Source organism: Neoarius graeffei, chromosome 24, assembly GCF_027579695.1.
Source record: "Neoarius graeffei isolate fNeoGra1 chromosome 24, fNeoGra1.pri, whole genome shotgun sequence".
NCBI lineage: Eukaryota > Metazoa > Chordata > Actinopteri > Siluriformes > Ariidae > Neoarius > Neoarius graeffei.
The window spans coordinates 50,856,939-50,877,319 of NC_083592.1; the positions used below are offsets into that span (position 1 = coordinate 50,856,939).

Consider the following 20,381-nt stretch of genomic DNA (forward strand, 5'->3'; position numbering starts at 1 on the left):
GGGGGGGGGGCGGTGTTGTTAAGACCAACAACAATAACCAGACCGCGAAAGATCGCCATTTTTAAGCGACGAGAAGCAGCAGCTGTACAAACGCAAAGTCATCCATTATTGTTGCTGCTTCCGTGTTTTGTTTTTGCTTCGATATTCGCGCCAAGGTTTATGCAAATGTAGCGATGTAACTGATGTGTACAACGATGTAACTGACGTATACAGCGACGTAATGACGTGGCTTCCCTTGGCACCGCGAGCTATGGAAAAGCAAACTGGTTCTCAGCTGGCTTGCAAGTTGAACGAGTTGTGAACCAGCCCTGGAACTGATTTGGTGGAAAAGGGGTATAAGAGGTCTGGATGACAAATGCATGTTTGCATCTCTACGCAACAACACAACCATACGGTGGCGTTTCTCACCCAGTTATTGGTTCAAATGAACGCCAGCAGTGTTTGGTTTTTTTTTTTTTTTTTTTTTTTTTTCCCCCCCCAATGAGAAGCAGACTACTCAGTGTGCGTTTTGAATTTTTTTTTTTCCCCCCTCTGGTTGATTAGCAATAGCACCCTGCCCTGGCTGACCACAAACTTGAGGAGAAAATTTCAAGCAGTTTCAATGTGTACAATTTTGACATGCAGTTAAGAAAGCTGTTGCTCTGATTGCTCTCTGAGATCTGCTGTCTGATTAATACTTGCACTTGTGGTTTTTCCTTGTAATTTGTTAAAAGCGTCAGCGCTTTCTTCCCCCCCCCCCTTTTTTTTTTTCTTCTTCTTTGTTAATGCAGTTGCATGTTAGCACTCATGTATCTTCTTCGCTGTTGTCTCTTCCAGATCTTCCCCCCTCTGAGCACCTGCAGGTGGAATGCTCCATCTGGCTGCCGCTCAACGTTGTCTCCAACGGCAACGCCTCCAGCAGCTCTCAGGCCGTGGGCGTCACCAAGATCGCCAAGTCGGTCATCGCTCCACTAGCCGAGCAACACGTGTCCGTCTTCATGCTCTCCACCTATCAGACAGACTTCATCCTGGTAAAGAAGTGGATCAGAATCTAGCGTTAAGTGTGCTTGGATGGATGTTTTTCCATCAGATGTCATTTTGTTGATGTGTGCTCAAATCTCCGAATAATTGTTTCCAATCAGTGCCATCTTGAGGTCATTAGTGTGCCTCCTCCTCCTCCCCCATCTTGCCTCGTAATTTGATTAGGTTTCACATCCTTATCTCGGTGTCTTATTTCTATGACTTGTGTTTAGGGTGATTTTTATATACGTGTACACACCGTTAAAACTTTTTTTTTTAAACATCAGAAAAACCTGAGACCACGGTAAATTATTTTAACTTTTCCCACCTTTAACGTGACCTATAACCTGTACAGTTCGGTTGAAAAACAAATCTGCTAGGAGGAAAAACATACAATAAGCTGGTTGCACAAGTGTGCACACCCTTAAACTAATTTCGTTGAAGCACCTTTTGATTTAATTACAGCATTCAGCCTTCTTGGGTCAGAGTTTATCAGCCTGCCACAGCTAGAGTGGGCAAATATTGCCAAGTCTTCCTTGCAAAAGTGCTCCAAATCTGTCAGATTGCGAGGGCATCTCTTGTGCACAGCCCTCTTCAGGTCACCCCACAGATTTTCAATTCCATTTAAGTCTGGGCTCTGACTGGGCCGTTCCAAAACTTTTTTTTTTTTTTTTTTTTTTTCGGGTGGGGGGTCATTGTCGTGCTGAAAGATGAAATTCCTCTTCGGCTTTCTAGCCGACACCTGAAGGTTTTGGGCCAAAATTGACTGGTATTTAGAACTGTTCATAATTCCCTCCACCTTGACTAAAGCCCCTGTTCCAGCTGAAGAAAAATAACCCCAAGCCATGATGCTGCCACCACCATGCTTCACTGTGGGTATGGTGTTCTTTTGGTGATGCGTAGTGGTGTTTTTGCACTAAACATACCCTTTGGAATTGTGGCCACAAAGTTCAACCTTGGTTTCATCAGACGATAACACGTTTTCCCACATGCTTTTGGGAGGGTTGATGGGATTTATTTAGCAAAATTTAGCCAGGCCTGGATGGGTGGGGGTTTTTGTTTTTAGATCCTACCCCATAGTCCGGGGGAATATGGGAGATTTTCATATGTAGTACACAACCAGTACTTGCCAGAAATTCCTGCAGCTCCTTCAGTGTTGCTGTAGGCCTCTCGGCAGCCTCCCTGACCAGTTTTCATCGATTTTGGAGGGACGTCCAGTTCTCGGTAATGTCCCTGTTGTCCATATTTTCTCCACTTCCTCTTGATGACAGTCTTCACTGTGCTCCATGGTATATCTAATGCCGTGGAAATGTTTTTGTCCCCTTCTCCTGACTGATCCCTTTCAACATCTCTGAACGCTGGCTTTTGCTGGAGGAGGCAACTGAGTAAATGTCTGAACTTTATTTGGGGTTAATTAGGGTCATTTTAATTGATGGCAGGTGTGAACCCCAAAAGACTGAATGCTGTACAGGTTTTTTTCTAGAAAAATTTAGTATGAGGGCGCTCACCATGGCGAGGGAGCGAAGCGGGGGGGGGGGGGAGATGGTGCCGGTTGTCCCCCCCCCCCCCCCCGTGCAAAACCTTTAAAAAATGCTCCAATGGGACATTCTGAGGCTATCTGAGAGGGAAATTGTAACAAATTGTCTGTCAACATTGAAAAAGAAAGAAGTAATCTTCTGCCCCGGACAGTCTTTGGCTTTCTTCCGTTTCGTGCTGCAGGATGACCTCTTTAAATGCCCAAGTGTCAACAAAAACAACTCGCGAACTACTTCTGTCAAAAGCTCCCACACCGGTGGGTGAAAGGTCATTCAGTCTCGAGAAATCTCGATCTACAAGTCAGCTGACCTTGTATGGAACCCATGTCAAATCTCGCGAGAGCAGCCGCGACAAGTAAACATGGCGCCTCAGTCTGGAAAACGCCAATTCGGATTGTTTTTGCACCGTTTGGCGGTGTATCTACTATGATTGGAATATTTTTGGAGCAATTATAACGTATTTGATGATCAGACACATTGTCACGTAGTGTTGCTGGGATGTTTTCACGGAGTTGGTAAGGGGGCGCACGCCGAGAGTAAGAGGGCGCAGCGCCCCTGTTCCCCCGTTTAGACGAAAGCCTGCTGTAATTAAATCAAAAGATGCCTCAAGAAAGTATTAGTTTAAGGGTGTGCAACCAGCTTATTGTACTACTTCTCCACCTCCCCCAACAGATTTGTTTTTCAGTTGAATTGTACAGGTTATAGGTCACATTAAAGGTGGGAAAAGTTTTAAGATTATTTATCGTGGTCTCAGGTTTTTCTGAATTATTTTATTTATATTTTTAAAATATAACCAGGTGTGTGGTGTGGGGCTTTTTTTAAATCACACACAGACGATATTTAAAAAAAAAAAAGGCATGACCACTTGCTGCCTTTAAAAACAATCATCCATCATGGAAAATGCTACACATAATAGATTTATTTTTATTAACACCGTTGTAACACCTGAAAATGTGCTGATAACCAACCGTCGACACCACCAGTTTGTCATCGGAAATGTTTGCCGTAAGTGATGAAGTTGTCCTGGTGAATGTAAATGTTTTCCTACTATGGTTTACAAAGCGGAAGGTGCTGACGGCAGCAGCTAAAACCTGAGTGGGTAAATAAATGAAAGTGCCAACTGAGTCAGCATGGTACATCGTTTATACATGACTTATTAACAAAGTGCTTCAGGTTCTAATCACAGGACTGGGGTGTGGATTTTTTTTTTTTTTTAAACTTGAATATTTGTTGCTGCACGATCATGGCTAAAACACTTTTACAATTATTTTCAATTCATTATATAGACCGACAGTACCAGTCAAGTTTGTACACCCCTGTTCTACTCCTTCATAGGATTTTCTACATTTGTAGGACAATACTGAAGAATTAAAACTATGAAACAACATCTGGAACATGTCTGGAATTATGTGTTAAACAAAAGTCGATGTTTCATATTTGAGATTCTTCAGAGTATCTACCATTTACCTTGACGCTTTGTACACTATTGGCGTTATCTTAACCAGCTTCATGAGGTCGTCACCTGGAATGCTTTTCAGTTAACAAGTGTGCCTCGTCAAAAGTTAGTGGACGAGTTTTTTGCCTGATTTAATGTGTTATGAAATCATCAAATAGTAAATAATACACATCTCATCTCGTTATCTGTAGCTACTTTATCCTGTTCTACAGGGTCGCAGGCAAGCTGGAGCCTATCCCAGCTGACTACGGGCGAAAGGCGGGGTACACCCTGGACAAGTCGCCAGGTCATCACAGGGCTGACACATAGACACAGACAACCATTCACACTCACATTCACACCTACGGTCAATTTAGAGTCACCAGTTAACCTAACCTGCATGTCTTTGGACTGTGGGGGAAACCGGAGCACCCGGAGGAAACCCACGGGGAGAACATGCAAACTCCGCACAGAAAGGCCCTCGCCGGCCACGGGGCTCGAACCCGGACCTTCTTGCTGTGAGGCGACAGCGCTAACCACTACACCATGCCGCCCCTAAATAATACAAATGCTCAATTAAAAAAAATAAATGGCCCTATTCCACACCACAACTGTAGTAATCTATACAGTATTGTCAAGAACTGAACAACTAAGTAAAGGGAAATGACCATTACTTTGACAGGAAGTGACCTAAATTAAAAATGGAAAGGGGGGGGGGGAGAAACCTGTTGGATTAGAAGCTGTGTCCAAACTTTTGACTGTTACTGTATAGTCCTTCAAATGTGTAAGTATTATAGAGTGAGCGCCTCTTTGTTGCCTAGAATTCTGGATGGATGGTTGCATTGATTGATTGGGTAGGCAGATGGTAATATGGATTGCTGGGCCAACTATCCATTCAACTGTTGACCCTATCTTTGTCTATGCGTTGGTCGGTCGGTCTCAAAAATGCTGAAAGATGGATGAATCAGTAGATAAATGGATGGATATACTGTATGCATAGATGATTGCATGGATGGTTGGATGAATGAATAGATGGACATGCAGATGGGTGGTTAGGAGGAATACAGAGAGAGTGGTTGGATGAAAAGAGATGTGAATGGGGGAAAAAAATGATGAGGCCAAAAATCACCTAAAATATCAGTAATTATTCAGCTTTACAATAACTGTTGGTGCGTGCGTGCTTGCTTGCTTGCTTAGGTGCGAGAGAAGGACCTGTCGGTGGTGATCCACACCCTGGCTGAGGAGTTTAACATCTACCGGGAGGTGGATGGAGAGTCTGTACTGGTGCACAGCCAGGATGTGAACAACAGCCTCCAGGGGAATGGCAGAGAGGGTGAGACTGAGCTAACAACCTCCTGACTGGGTCTGAGCATAGTTTCTGAGCTCATTCATACCCCTTTTCCACCAAATCAGTTCCAGGGCTGGTTCGGGGCTGGTGCTGGTTCACAACTCGTTCAACTTGCGAGCCAGTTGAGAACGAGTTTGCTTTTCCATAGCTCACGGTGCTAAGGGAAGCCACGTCATTTACGTCGCTGTATAAGTCAGTTACGTCGCTACGTTTGCATAAAACTTGGCGCGAAAATCGAAGCAAAAACAACACGGAAGAAGCAGCATGTTGGGGTTCACCCAGTCGGAAACGGTCAGCTTACTTCTCAGGGGGGGTCAGTCGCCAAGAAAGACAGGAACCCCAATGTAGTTCACATCTTTATCCGCAAGTTCCCCCAATTGGACAAGAATACAGAGGGTTATTATATACAAGTGTTCTGTGTGTAAATGACATCACTGTTTGATATCTGTGTGTGTGTGCATGAATGTGTGTGTGTGTGTCTCTATGGGGGGTGTGTGAGTGAGTGACATCATTTTGGTGTGTGTGACACATCTTAATTACATCACTGTTCTAATGGAATGTTCAGATGTGTGTGTGTTTGACTTGCGTGCAAGTGAGCAGCTTGATCTTGGGGCAGGTCAAGTGTGTGTGTGTGTGTGTGTGTGTGTGTAAATCATAACATGACGACATATTTCTGATGATATGACATGATAGTAAGGTACAAACAGATTTTAAAGGTCATTGCTTACGCACACCCCCTTCAGGTCAGATATAACATGGGGCAATATGTACTTAAGATGGTGATGGAATTTTTAAGCACAGATAATATGTCTAGTCTACGAAGTCAGAAATTGATGGCAACAGAAATAGTTTGAAGAATCTAAAAGATGAAAAAGCTAAAATATTAAAATCATAATTCTTAACACATGAATGTGTGTCTTGTGCTAAGTCAGCAAATTACATCTTGATTCAGCAATATGTAGTAAAACAATCATAAGCAAAATAACAAATAAGAATGTCTTTAACAATCCTAAATTATATTCTGTAATTATAAAACTAACTTAACTATAAAACTAACTTAAATCACAAAATGCATCTTAGATCTAACAATTAAATCCAACCTTCAATCATTTCAACTTCAGATTCAACATTAAAGAAACTGGTTAACTCTAACAATCTTAAATCACAATCCTAGCTGTGCGGGTGTGTGTGTTGATCAGACTTTGGCGCCGTTCAGACACACCTCTGATCAAAAATACACATTTCATATCAAAATAAACAAAATGTTCCCAAACAATGTCCAGCTGAGACATGAGGTCATTTTAACTGAACCGAAATTAATCCTTAATTTTGTCACAAATATAAATTGCTGCCTTCTTGGTCAAGAATAATACTTATATAAACCTACATAATAATAAAACCTAACACAGCAGCAACAACAACAACAATAATAATAATGGATGACTTCGCATTTGTACAGCTGCTGCTTCCTCGTCGCTTCAAAATGGCGATCTTTCGCGGGCTTATTGTTGTTGGTCTTAACAACTCCGCCCCCCCCGCTGATGTAAGCGGTGCTTTCCTCTGGCCCAGCAGAGAGTTGGTGCTAGCCTGGAACCGGTTTTTCTGGCCCCAGAGCCAGTTCTTTGTCAGTGGAAACAGAAAACCCGGTTCCAAACTAAGCACTGGCCCCGAACCAGCCCTGGAACTGCTTTGGTGGAAAAGGGGCATCATACACATGGGGTGTGTGTGTGTGTGTGTGTACTTTCAGTCCCGCGTTCTACCCTGCACCCAGTATTTATCCCAGTGAACCAGTTCTGCGTGATGAGTTTGGATCCTGACACTCTGCCAGGCATCGCCACTACACTCATTGACGTCCTCTTCTACTCCAACAGGTTTGTGGTTTTAAGTTTCAGTCCATATATGGTTTATAAAGGCGTCTGAGCGAACATATGGGTGTGAGTCGAAATGAGCGTGAATGACACTGACTTCAAATTTCTTACAAAATCCTGTCAGGTGCCTCATGTAAGCTAGCTGACAAACTGGATTTGTTTAAAAAAAAAGTTACTGAATTTTCATTTGAAGAAATGAATCTGTATAGATGGGGCATTTTTAAACAATATACCAAAATTCTATTGCTTTTTTTTTTTTTTTAAGCTATACAACCCACTTGTCTGTCTACATTCATTTATTTCACCATTTAGATATTAAACTAAACATTTTGCACATGGAGTGAGGAAATGCGTAATTGTCACACCATTTATCAGATGAATGATGGAGGAATGCTTTGCGTGACAACGGTTGTGTGTAAGATTCAGGAAAGGCTTGCATGTCCTCCCCTTTTTTTTTTTTTTTTTCTTTTTTTTTTTTTTAAAAGACCACTAAGCCCAGAATTATCTGTATGTGTATGATTCAGCTCTCCTACAGTGCATGTCTGTCGATACTGAAACAGACACTCCGGCCAGCGTTGCATCACTCGAATGTGGGAATGGAGGTCTAAAAATGTGTTTTGGTTCTCTGGAAAAACTGTTGTGAATCATTTTTCTGCTTTAATGGCTGTAGATTCACACTACGCTGCGCTTTGAGTCTGGATGGTGTACCACTTTGTGGCGGTGGTTGCTGCTTCTCGAAACCTCTGTTTTCTGAACAAGTTATTTTCGCAAACAGTATTGAAATCTTGTTTCATAATCTGGTCTAGACTCTGTCCTTTTCCTGCATGCAGAGGTGGGACACGTTTTGGTTCAGTTCAGCTTGGCATTTTCAGAACATTGCACCATGTAAAGGAGTGTGGGGTTCCCTCCCCCCCCCCCTTCCTCCCCAATGTATATAAATGTACATTATGTTCCTCAGCCTATACAGAAAATGTTTTGTGGTGAACCCAAGTCGGCGCCAAAAAACCCAAAAAAACTGTTTATTAATCATCGGACCATGCATCCATGTTCTTATCTCACATCCTTTATTGAGGCTGTGTGGGAGTTTGTGACGCTTTCATTTGAAGTCACATCTTCAGGGTTCCTGCAGGTCCTTAAAAAGTCTTAAATACAACTTAAGGTTTTCAAGGCCTAAAAACATCTTAAATTGTTTGGAATGACTGGAATTTTTGAAAGTGAGGTATTTAAATTTAATATTGGACCGAACGAGTGAAATGTCTCCATCTGGTTTGGGGTATTTTTTTTTTTTTTTTTTTTTTTTTTTAAACCGTAACTTTAAAAGTGACCAGCGTACCTTTTGGGGGCGGCATTGGTTCTGTGCGTTCCGTAGATCAAGAACTAACATTAGGAGGCTACTGGAGGCGGTGTGGTGTGATGCGGTGGTTGTGAAGAGTGAGAGATGCACAGGTAGCTTACGTGGGTGCTAGAAAGCGTTGATAATTATGGGAAGATGTCTGTTTAATGACACGTGGTTGGGGGATGACAAATACCCCCAAAATAAGGAGAAGAATCGTTTGCGATAAAAAGCACTGGATTGCACAAATGTGTTTAAAGACGGTAACGCAGCGCTGAGCACATGGCGGACTGGGAAACTGGTTTTTCACGGACACTAGGCACGCGCGCGTGTTAGAGGTCAAGCACTCCGGAGTGAAACGCAGGGGGGTTCGTGCATGCGCACAAGAGTCGGGTGGAAAATGGGACTTATAGGAAATACTACACTACGTTCACACTGCAGGCTGAAGTGACTCTCATCCGATTTTTTTTCGCCCATATGTGACCTGTATCCGATCTTTTATTGACAATATGAACGACACGGATCCGATTTTTTTTTTCAAATCCGACCCAGGCCGTTTGGGTATGTGGTCCTAATTCCGATTCCTATCCGATCTTTTCATATGCGACTTCAGTCTGAACCGCCAGGTCGCATTCATCCGACTTGCACGTCATCAACAAGCCACAAACGTCACTATTCTGCGCTGAAGTAGGCGGCGGGTCTCTCAAAAAAAGTTACAACAACATGGCTTTGATGTTCCTTTGAACGGAGGTTGCAGTCACTACCCCGCAGAACGCCTGAGCCAAAACCCTTGCCCTCTTCCTTCTCAACCTCCTCTTTAACATCAGGCTATTGTGCATGTTCTGGCTCCGTCACAACAACAACTGCATCATCGCCAGGTACTCCATGCTGGCTACTGTCATACACAGGAAACTTTAGGTTACTTCCGTAAACACCGGCCATGCTCACTGCGTGTGACGTCGTCGTATCCTGCAATGCGCATGCGGAACACTTTTAGGTCGCTTTTCGTTCATACTGAGGATCACGTACAAGTCGCATATATTTGTTAATGTGAACGACCTCACAAAAAAATCGGATTTCACAAAAAAATCGGAATTGAGCATTAAGCCTTGCACTGTGAACGTAGTGCTAATAATGATGATGGCGTCATTTTTTTTTTTTTTACATAACATTTGTTTATTGTACCAAGTTTAATATAAATATATAAACAACCTTTATTTCAAAACTCAGTTAAAAAGAACTCCAGAAAATACAATAATTCTAAATATAGTACAATATAAATAATTTGTACAAAGTTTTTTTTTTTTTTTTAAGTTTTATTACCTATCGTCTACAACAGTGTTTTTTAATATAATAAGAATATTAACCACTAATAATTAGTAGTAATAGTAATTATTGATTATTAATCATTACTACTTATGAATTAGTGATAAGTACTAGAGATTATTAAATGTTATAAAATTAAGTTATTAATAATGATTACAAAATTATTAAAAAGTAGTAATTGGTAGAATACAAACAAATACTCATGGATTATAATTTTTTTAAATAGTGAACATTGATATAACTGTACTACTACTACTACTACTACTAATAATAATAATAATAAAAATAATACTACTAGTAATACTTGTTAATGTTGTTGTCAGTTCAATTGTTATATCAATGTTCACTATTAAAAACACATTATCTATAACCCATGAATAATTGTTTGCATCACTACTACTAACTACTTTTTTAATAATTTTAACTAATCTTATAACTCAATTTTATAGCATTTTAATAATCACTAATTATTTCTTAGTATAATTTAGTAGTTGATGATAATTACTACTTATTAAGTTACATTTTGATAATCACTGCTTAAGTAGTAATTAATACTGAATTATAATAATTGCTACTCAATTAATGTCCCCCCCCCCCCCCCCCCCCCCCATTTGAATTGAATTTTCTTTTGGCCAAAGTTCATTTTAGTGTCATTGCTAATATTTTGAGAGCACTGAATATCTGCGTTCACGTACCAAAGTAATACTGAAACTAAAGAAAATGCAAATGTATGGATTGTTTGTGTTTTTTCTTCATTTTATGTGTTCAGTCCTAAAGAAGACACGAATGTCACTGCTGATCTGGAGTGTAAGTTCTTCTCCTTCTCTCTGATCGATGGCTATGTCTCCCTCGTGATGGATACAGAAGCACAGCAAAAGTAAGGCCCACACCGCCGCACATATTGTTCTCCATTCCTGTGTTTGAGAATTTCAGAAAATTCTTGAAATTTCTCACACACCAGTCTGCAGAGTTTTTGCAGAATGGTTTGGGGGGGGGGGGAGTGGCCTCAAGTAGTAGTTCAGGCTTCCGAGAACTACTGCAGTCACTTTTTACAACCGTGATGAACTGAAAAGCATCTCAAAACTAGGAATTCTTATATTTTGGTGCCCAGGGTTTGGCTGAAGTTTGTACACCCTTACCAGGGAGGAGAGTTTTCTGCTTTTCGGCGGATTTCTGCTTTTTCTGAGCAAAAATCAATATTATGCCATGCATGCATGCATGCATGCATTCATTCATTCGCCGACCCATTGAGGGGGGTTGGGGTATGTTCCTTTGTGATATTCAAGCGTACAACGATGTTACATGTTTACATTTTCGCCATCTTTAGTCTCGCAGTAGAATACGTGTTATCTACACTATAATTGGCCAAAACATCACTGGCGAGAGCATGGTAGCCAATCATAAGTTCTTACAAGAGTGTGGGAGAGAACAAAAGCCAATCATAACAGTTCTTACAAAAGTACCCGCATCTGTTCTATTTTATCGAAACTTGCACATGTTCATCGTCGCTGCGCTTCAAAAATACGTTTCTCTTTCGTATCGGCTTTTTTACTCAAAATGCCGAATACAATTGACAAGCGAGACGACGCGAAGGTACGTGAAATCGATGCTGGTATAAAAAACAGAGAGGACTGACGAGCTTTTGTCTTTGGCCAAAAAGCTGAAGAAGTCGTCGAAATGATCAAATGAAAATGAGAAGTGACTGTGAACTATAAATAATTGTATAAAGTGTACATAGACATTTTCCCATAAACTTAGCATTCGTTTGATTTAATACATTGAACATGTACATGACGGTCAGTAAATCTGAATTAATCCTGACAGTTTTGAAAGCTTAAATATTTCAAAAGACTTTGAAATCATATGCAACTAATGAGGACATAGGGTGACTGACCTTTTCTCCCTAAGAAATTGTATTTAATATATGAACATTTTGATAATTAATAAAACTTGCGTTTAATGTGAATTTAGTTTGTCATTTTTGTTGAGCATAAATTATAACCACACCCTTGAATGTAGAATGTGATTTTTATTTTGAATTCAAATAATACTCCTATTGATTTGAAACATATTTTCATGTAAATGTATAAAAAAGACAAGTTTTTTTTTTTTTTTTTAGTTTTTTTTTTTTTTTTAATCTACTACAGCTCAAATTGCAAGAAGTGGTTTGTAAGGCCTTATTTTTCAAAATTTTCCTGGGGGCGTATCCCTCCCAGACCCCCGGCTTTGGGCGCCATCTTGTTTTCTGCTTTTTTGGTGACCACCCACTCTCATCCCTGCTTACTCATTCATTAGATTAGATAAGACTTTATTGATCCCTTTGGGCGGGTTCCCTCAGGGAAATTTTAAGATTCCAGCAGCATCATTACAGATAAATAGAGAGAACTTCTAGATAAATTAAAATAAATTTACATATACAAATATAAAAAGAATAAGATATGGGGAAGGGGGCGGCGGCAGGAGAGATATTGCACATTGTCCGGTATTGCTTATTGTCCGGCTAGGCTACTGCTCCTTCCCGTCCTCTGTCCTCCTGTTACCCCGCCTCCCCCCCCAGAGAGGAGTTGTAGAGTCTGATGGCGTGAGGGACAAAGGAGTTTTTGAGTCTGTACGTCCTGCACTTGGGAAGGAGCATTCTGTCACTGAACAGGCTCCTCTGGTTGCTGATGACGGTGTGCAGAGGGTGACTGGCATCGTCCATGATGTTCAATAGCTTGTCCATAGATCTCTTCTCTGCCACTGTCACCAGAGAGTCCAGCTTCATGCCGACCACAGAGCCGGCCCACCTGATCAGTTTGTCCAGCCTGGATGTGTCCTTCTTGGATGCGATTTCGGTTCAATTCAGTCGCATTTTACCAGAGTTATGGCCAGCGGGGGATATTGTGCTCTCGGAGCACTCTTGTTCTGTCTCGTGACACTCTTCTACATTGTAGAATAATTCTGAAGAAGACACGAAAACTATGAAATCACATCTGGAATTATGTGGTGAACCAAGAAAGTGTTAAAAACAAAATGTTTGATAGTTTTAGATTCTGGGGTGGCACGGTGGTGTAGTGGTTAGCGCTGTTGCCTCACAGCAAGAAGGTCCTGGGTTCGAGCCCTGTGGCCGCCGAGGGGCCTTTCTGTGTGGAGTTTGCATGTTCTCCCCGTGTCCGCGTGGGTTTCCTCCGGGTGCTCCGGTTTCTCCCACAGTCCAAAGACATGCAGGTTAGGTTAACTGGTGACTCTAAATTGAGCGTAGGTGTGAATGTGAGTGTGAATGGTTGTCTGTGTCTATGTGTCAGCCCTGTGATGACCTGGCGACTTGTCCAGGGTGTACCCCGCCTTTCGCCCGTAGTCAGCTGGGATAGGCTCCAGCTTGCCTGCGACCCTGTAGAACAGGATAAAGCGGCTAGAGATAATGAGTTGAGTTTTAGATTCTTTAAAGTATCCAGTGTTTACCTCGATGACGCTTTACACACACTATTGGCATTTTCTTAACCAGCTTCATGAGGTCGTCACCTGGAATGCTTTTCAATTAACAGATGTCTCGTCAAGTTAATTAGTGGATGAGTTTCTGGCCTTATTAATGTGTTTGAGATCAGTCAGTAAACGTACAGTAAATAGCCCTGTTCTAGAACTGTAGTGAATGAAGTAAAGAGAAATGACCTCCATCGTTACTTTAAGACATGAAGTAACCTTTTTTTTTAATTAATGCAAATGAAGAAAACCATTGACTTTGGGTGTCCAATAACTTTTGACTGGTATTATGTGTGAAATGAATAAATGTGTCTCTTGTAGGGTTTTGAAGAGTAAGGTTTTTTTTTTGTTTTGTTTCATCCAATTCTGAATACACAGTGCTGTTACTTGTCTTCCATTCCAACCTGTGTGTTTTGCAGATTCCCAGCAGATCTGCTCTTCACTAGCTCCTCTGGCGAGCTCTGGAGGATGGTGCGGATCGGAGGCCAACCGCTCGGGTTTGGTAAGACTGATGTCGAACGTGACCCTGTCTTCCCAGGAATTGTTTAGTATAGGTAATCGTATGGGGCCGAGTAAAATTAAGGATTAATTTCACAAGTGATTTTTGAAGTTTTGAAAATTAAAAAAAACTTCGAAATCACGAGTGAAATTGATCCTTAATTTTACGAGGAACCATACGATTACTTGTTTCATAATATATAGGGCCAAATTCATACTTCGGCAGCCATTCAAGTTTTTGATTGATTGCTTTATTCCGAACAGTAAAGAAGATATAAAAACAAACAAAAAATGCAATCATCAAAACATAGTCATAAACAGAATAGCGTAGCCACAAGGCAGTAACATAATGTTCGGAAAGGATTAGGAAGAAGTAAATAATTTATCAAATCCTAACCCTCTATACCACCGTTAATCAAACGTCACTTTCCACCATAATAAACTATATACACAAAAGAAAACAAAAAAAAACATACCAACATGGTATATCGCCCAAATCATTCTCATATACACACACATACTTATGCTATGCATATATACACACATACAATACCTATACGCATCCATACGTACACAGATGCCCATATCATGATTATGCATATTATGCTTATATACAATGGCGGCACGGTGGTGTAGTGGTTAGCGCTGTCGCCTCACAGCAAGAAGGTCCGGGTTCGAGCCCCATGGCCGGCGAGGGCCTTTCTGTGTGGAGTTTGCATGTTCTCCCCGTGTCCGCGTGGGTTTCCTCCGGGTGCTCCGGTTTCCCCCACAGTCCAAAGACATGCAGGTTAGGTTAACTGGTGACTCTAAATTGAGCGTAGGTGTGAATGTGAGTGTGAATGGTTGTCTGTGTCTATGTGTCAGCCCTGTGATGACCTGGCGACTTGTCCAGGGTGTACCCCGCCTTTCGCCCGTAGTCAGCTGGGATAGGATCCAGCTTGCCTGCGACCCTGTAGAACAGGATAAAGCGGCTAGAGATAATGAGATGAGCTATCCATATGTATCCATACCCACATATATACACTTGTATTATCAATAGCATGTTATTGTAATTCCTCCTCCCTATACCTCAAAGATCTGTTCCTTATACCTTTTTTTGAACTGGTTTATAGTCGAACATTTCATGAGCTCCACATTCAAACTGTTCCATAGCTTTACTCCACAAATAGAGATACTGAACATTTTTAACGTTGTCCTAGCACTGCCAATTTTAAATTTCAATTTCCCCCTAAAATTATAGCCCCCCTCTCTATCCGAGAACATTATTTGGATATTCCTTGGTACTTTATAATTCCTTACTTTGTACATTACTAAGGCAGTTTTATATTCTATAATATCCCTGAATTTTAAACATTTTGAATTTAAGAATAGTGAATTAGTATGATCTCGGTAACCAGCACTATGAATTATTCTTCTAGCTCTTTTTTGAAGTATAGTTATTGCATGAAGTGAACGTTTATACATATTTCACAACATTCGTCATTCACGTTTTCTGAACCAATCAGGGCGCGAGACTATCTTGCACGTTTGAATCAGTTTCTAAAGCGTCTTTCATCATGACACAAAAAAAACTTGCCATAACACCTTGTCTAACTCGCAGCATTCATATGCCACGAGAGTCGTGTGGTTTTTTTTGTTTCTTTCTGTGGCCCATTTCTTAAACACGGAAAGCCAAAAATTCGCACTTTTTTTTTTTCTTTCATTTTCGCTTGCAGCTTTCAATTGGTTTATCGTTTCATCAAATATAGCGAAACGCGGCATTGCTGAGTCAGCCATTTTGTTGACAAAATTTGCTAATTTTTGTAACCGTAACTAAGCAACGAACTAGCCAATAGCATTTCAGAAATATGGCCCCGTGTTAAGGGGGGGAAAGCCCTCCTTGATTGACCAATCAGAATTGAGTAATTTGGCCCCATGTATTATAGGGTGCATTAACAAGGCCATTCAAGCTGTGATGGAACATAAAAATAAACAAGGTATCGCACCACAGCACGATTTATGCACTGAGCAAATCATGCGAAACATGGAAGGGATGCTGCAGAACTCTGTTCCAGGAGAGCGCAGCTCCAGATGCTGGCACAGTGTTTAATTTAGATTATATTTCTGTTTTGGAGTTACTGTATAACAGACATGACAGTTGGTGATTAACTGCTTGCTTTTTTTTTTTCTCTCTCTCTCAGATGAGTGTGGGATTGTAGCTCAGATTTCTCAGCCCCTAGCAGAGTGTGATATCTCTGCTTATTATATCAGTACGTTCAGTTTCGATCATGCCCTGGTGAGTCAACTTTTCTGATTAAAAAATTTTTCTTCAGTCAGACGCCGATAGAGAAATGGTTTCCATTTGAAAGTGTTAATTTATCGGCTGTTTACACACATGAAGGTGATTTTGGGGTTTTTTTTTGTTTGTTTGTTTGTTTTCTTTTCCCTCTCCCTTCCTCTCTTCCCTTTATATGTTCAGTATTTTTAAGGGCCCTTTCAAAGAGTCTCAGTTTTTGGAATCTGTCAATCATTTACAGTTCAGTGCAAAAGTTTGTGCACCCTTGGAGAAAATGAGGACAAAGAAATCTGAATAGTGAACCGAATAAATAACACAACCTTTTAATATTGGCATGCAATGTATAAATATTTAATATAAATTTTGTTACCTTTCACAAATTTATATGATGAGCAAAAGAAGGGGCTCATTTTAAGTTTGTCTCCCCATTTTAAAATTTTAACACTTTTTTTTCCTCTTCCCTTTCCCCCTCTCAGTAAATTTAGGGAATGCAAACATTTTCACGTGAGCCCTTTATTTTATTTTTACAATTTTTTAATTTAAGGCATTAATTCCACCCTTACGAAAAACGAAGGGGGGGGACCCACCTTGGAAAACTTGCAGAAAATGTCAAACCTGCACAAATGGCATGTGTGATTTTGCCAATTATGCCCTTCCCCCCAAAAAAATAATGCTGACGGTTTCAGTGGCATCCTTTTCCGTATTTCATAGTAACGGAGTTAATATGAAAGATAAGACCTGTGGTTATGGTTTTGAGAGTAACTCGTAAAGGCTGACTCTATAGAATCGCTCTGCAAGAGGCTTACACTGTTGTGTGCTGGAGTGTCTGAATCACTCTACAGAACACCAAAATGCTGTTCTCTTTAGACGTCCAGGGTTCTCACTGGTCATAACATTTTAGTCTATTCCAGATGTTTTAGAAAGCTGTGGGATTTGCTTTTTTTCTTTTTTGGTAGCATACTTAAACTTTAGTTGTTGTTTATCACAATGCAGGAGGGTTTTTGTTTTGTTTTTAATTGTCCGGTTATTCCACTATGTTTTAAGCAGTGAGAACTTTCAGTACATGTTTTGTACTGAAAACATCTGTGAACTAGTAAATAAACCTCCCAAATTAAAGGGCTTAAAATACCGTGGCTGGATTTTGGCTGCTCAGCACAAAGGCAGCCTGTTTTATCATTCATTATGGGTCACGGAAATTCAGCTTTTTAGTCGGTGAAGGTCAGAGAAAAGTCTGTGAACTTGGCATTTGAGTTAATGGGAACGCTGAAATCTCTTTCCATGAATGTGCTGCCATTTGGTGAAGAAGTCCTACATGTTTACGGACTTCCTCAGTTAACTTCTCAATTTGGTCTTTGTTCATTCAAATTTTATTTATTTTTTTAAAGTGAAGTAAGGTTACTTGTTTTTTAGTAATAATTCAGCTACAAAGACCACTATAAGCACTCGCTGATGAATAACTTCTGTAATTTAACATTCAAAATGCCAGGTTGTACTTGGCAACATTTTGTTTAATAATAATAATAATAATAATTAAAAACATAGATCCCATGGTTTTGTTTCACAGACCCCACTTTTTCCCTGTAGCGGGAGGTCAGGATAAAAAAAAAAAACTGCTGTAAATCATTATAAACCTGTTCTAAACCCATGTCAAGTTTGCAGTGAATCTGATAACCCGTTCCCACTGAGTAAACACTTTTCCTCTCCTTTAGGTGCCAGAAGAGGACATAGTGAGAGTTACAGACATGCTTCAGGATCAGAGGAAAGGCGCCGGATGCTGATGTAATCCTGATTTGCTCGCGCTACAACCGGAACAGCATTAACACACGCACGGTGTTGCAACGATCACTGGAAGTGTTTTGATGACGTTTATAAGCTAGGAGTGACTCACACGAGCATGAGTTCAAGGTTCAGTCTCAAAACCATGCACTGCTTGTTTTTGATCATGAGGCTGGTTTGCTAATTGCACGTAAAAGTTACTTTTACATTGTAGAATAGTTTATTGACTGAATGAATGGTAATATCGTGAGGTCTTGGAATGGTGCCACAGGTTCTTGGAGTCAGAGGTGAAGAAGATCTGGATTATTTTGGTTGCAGTGGGGGTTTGGGTTTTTTGCAGCAAAAGAACCAGGCCAAAAAAAAAAAAAAAAGACACCTGAATTTTACACCTTAGTTTCTCTAAATTGATTTTTTTTTTCCTTGTGTATCACTTAAACTGAATTTTAAGTTGAAATTTATCTTAATTTGACGACTTACCTCAAAATTGGTTTATCTCAAAATTCTTGCTACTTTAAAAAAAAAAAAAGTTCTGAATTATTCTCCTAATTAAGAATCTATGAATTATCTTATCAAAATTGACGTTTTTCAGTATTCTCAATATTCTGACTTGGAATGTCCAACTTTTGATAAAATTGTTTTGGGACACAGTCATAAATTAAAATGTAAATTTGACAATCTTACTAACTGCATGAAAATGTCAGTGCTCATCATCGAGAGTATACATTATGAGAATGGAGAATCTTTGTTTGTAATAAAGCAGAATTTTGAGATGATCAGTTTTCAGATAAGCTTGAATTTTAAGATAAACCAGAGTTGACTTGCTGCTGTTTGCGAAGATTTTTTTTGGGGGGGGGGGGGGGGGGGAGACTTGGCACAAGTGGGCTTCCTCTGATTTTCGATGATCTGCGGGTTGGCAAGAGACTAATGATGACTTTTGCCATCAGCGTTTTCATTTTGTCGGGTGGTTCCCCCACCCTGCCCGTTTTATCGTGTAAAACACTATCAGTGTTAGATTTATTTTTCAGTATTGTTGCAATACGTTTCGAAAACCAAATTAACATTTAAGATGTAGCGTCATACTGCAAAGATTTCCTTCTGATGGCCCAGAAGTCTGTTTTTTATATGTTACCAAAAACTTACTTTGTGTTTTTCCTCAGAAGTGCAGTCTGGTCTGACTTTTATTCTAATATCAGCGAATAATTATTTGCCATCTTACATTAGCAGTATGATTTGGGAGAGAAGGGGAGTATTTCAAACACTTTACTTTAAAAAGCAGGAAGTCGAAACTTGTTAATTTTATGGACTTTTGACCTTCCTGGTTGGGCTTTTGGGTGAGACCGTAATGGAGCTGCTAAGTAGTGTGTAACTTTCACTGTTCTATCTGATCTTGATACATTTGGGTGTGGGGGGGGGTGTTTTTGTTTAGTGTTTTTTTTTGTTTGTTTTTTGTTTGTTTTTTTTTAAACCTCCCCTTCCTCTCTTTTGTAGCTTTGTTGAATAAATAGGATCAATATATAAATACACACAATTTTTTGTGGTTTAGCCAAATAACTATAGCACACTAGACTATTTCCTTTATGTAAACGATTAAAAATTTGTATCTATACAACATAATTTTGTTATTGGGTTGTTAAACTAAACAAAAAATGTCCAATATGCACTGATAGCCCATATATAATATATACCCAATTCCAAAAAAGTTGGGACACTGTGTAAAACATAAATTGAAAACAATGCAATAATTTGCAAATCATGGAAACCCTGTATCTTCATTAAAAATGGTACAAAGACAACATATCAAATGTTGAAACTGAGATTTTTGGGGTTTTTTTTTTTTTGAAAAATATATGCTCATTTTGAATTTGTTGTCAGCAACATGTTTCAAAAAGTTGGGACAGGGGCATGTTTACCACAGTGTTGTATCACCTCTACTTTTAATACTCTAAATCAGTTGCTGTAGTTTTGAAAGAGAAATGTCCAATTCTTGCCTGATGTACAGTTTCAGTTACTCAACAGTTTGGGGTCTCCTTTGTTGTATTTTTGCTTCATAATGCGTCAGAAGTTTTAAACAGGAGATGGGTCTGGACTGCAGGCAGGCCAGTTTAGCACCTGGACTCCCTTACCATGCAGTTGTAATATGTGCAGAAAGCAATTTGGTATTTTCTTGCTGAAAGAAGGAAGGCCTTCCCTGAAAAAGATGTCGTCTAGATGGCAGTATATTGCTCTGAAGTGTGTGTGTGTGTGTGTGTGTGTGTGTGTGTGTGTGTGTGAGAGATTCAGCACTGATGCCTTCCCAGATATACAAGCTACCTATGCCATGTGCACTAATGCCCCCTCATACCATCACAGATGCTGGGTTGTGGACTGTGCACTGATGAGCCAGATGGTCCCTCTCCTCTTTAGCCTGGAGGACGTGGTGTCCATGATTTCGAAAAAGAATGTCTGTCTACTTTTGATTTCGTCAGACCTCGGGACAATTTTCCACTTTGCCTCAGTCCATCGTAAAAGAGCTCAGGCCCAGAGAAGGGG

General features: G+C 40.2%; 1 protein-coding gene across 1 annotated transcript in view; it reads left to right on the plus strand.

Moving 5' to 3' along the window:
• castor1 (cytosolic arginine sensor for mTORC1 subunit 1) overlaps window positions 1-18,359 on the plus strand; it is a 49,751-nt gene extending 31,392 nt beyond the window's left edge. The window contains exons 3-9 of the mRNA XM_060907443.1: window positions 817-1,010; window positions 5,167-5,302; window positions 7,065-7,188; window positions 10,614-10,721; window positions 13,723-13,805; window positions 15,982-16,076; window positions 17,786-18,359. Of these exons, the coding sequence (XP_060763426.1) occupies window positions 817-1,010; window positions 5,167-5,302; window positions 7,065-7,188; window positions 10,614-10,721; window positions 13,723-13,805; window positions 15,982-16,076; window positions 17,786-17,854 (809 nt within the window). The 3' untranslated portion in view covers window positions 17,855-18,359. The remainder of the gene's footprint in view (window positions 1-816; window positions 1,011-5,166; window positions 5,303-7,064; window positions 7,189-10,613; window positions 10,722-13,722; window positions 13,806-15,981; window positions 16,077-17,785) is intronic.
• The last annotated feature ends 2,022 nt before the right edge of the window (window positions 18,360-20,381 follow it).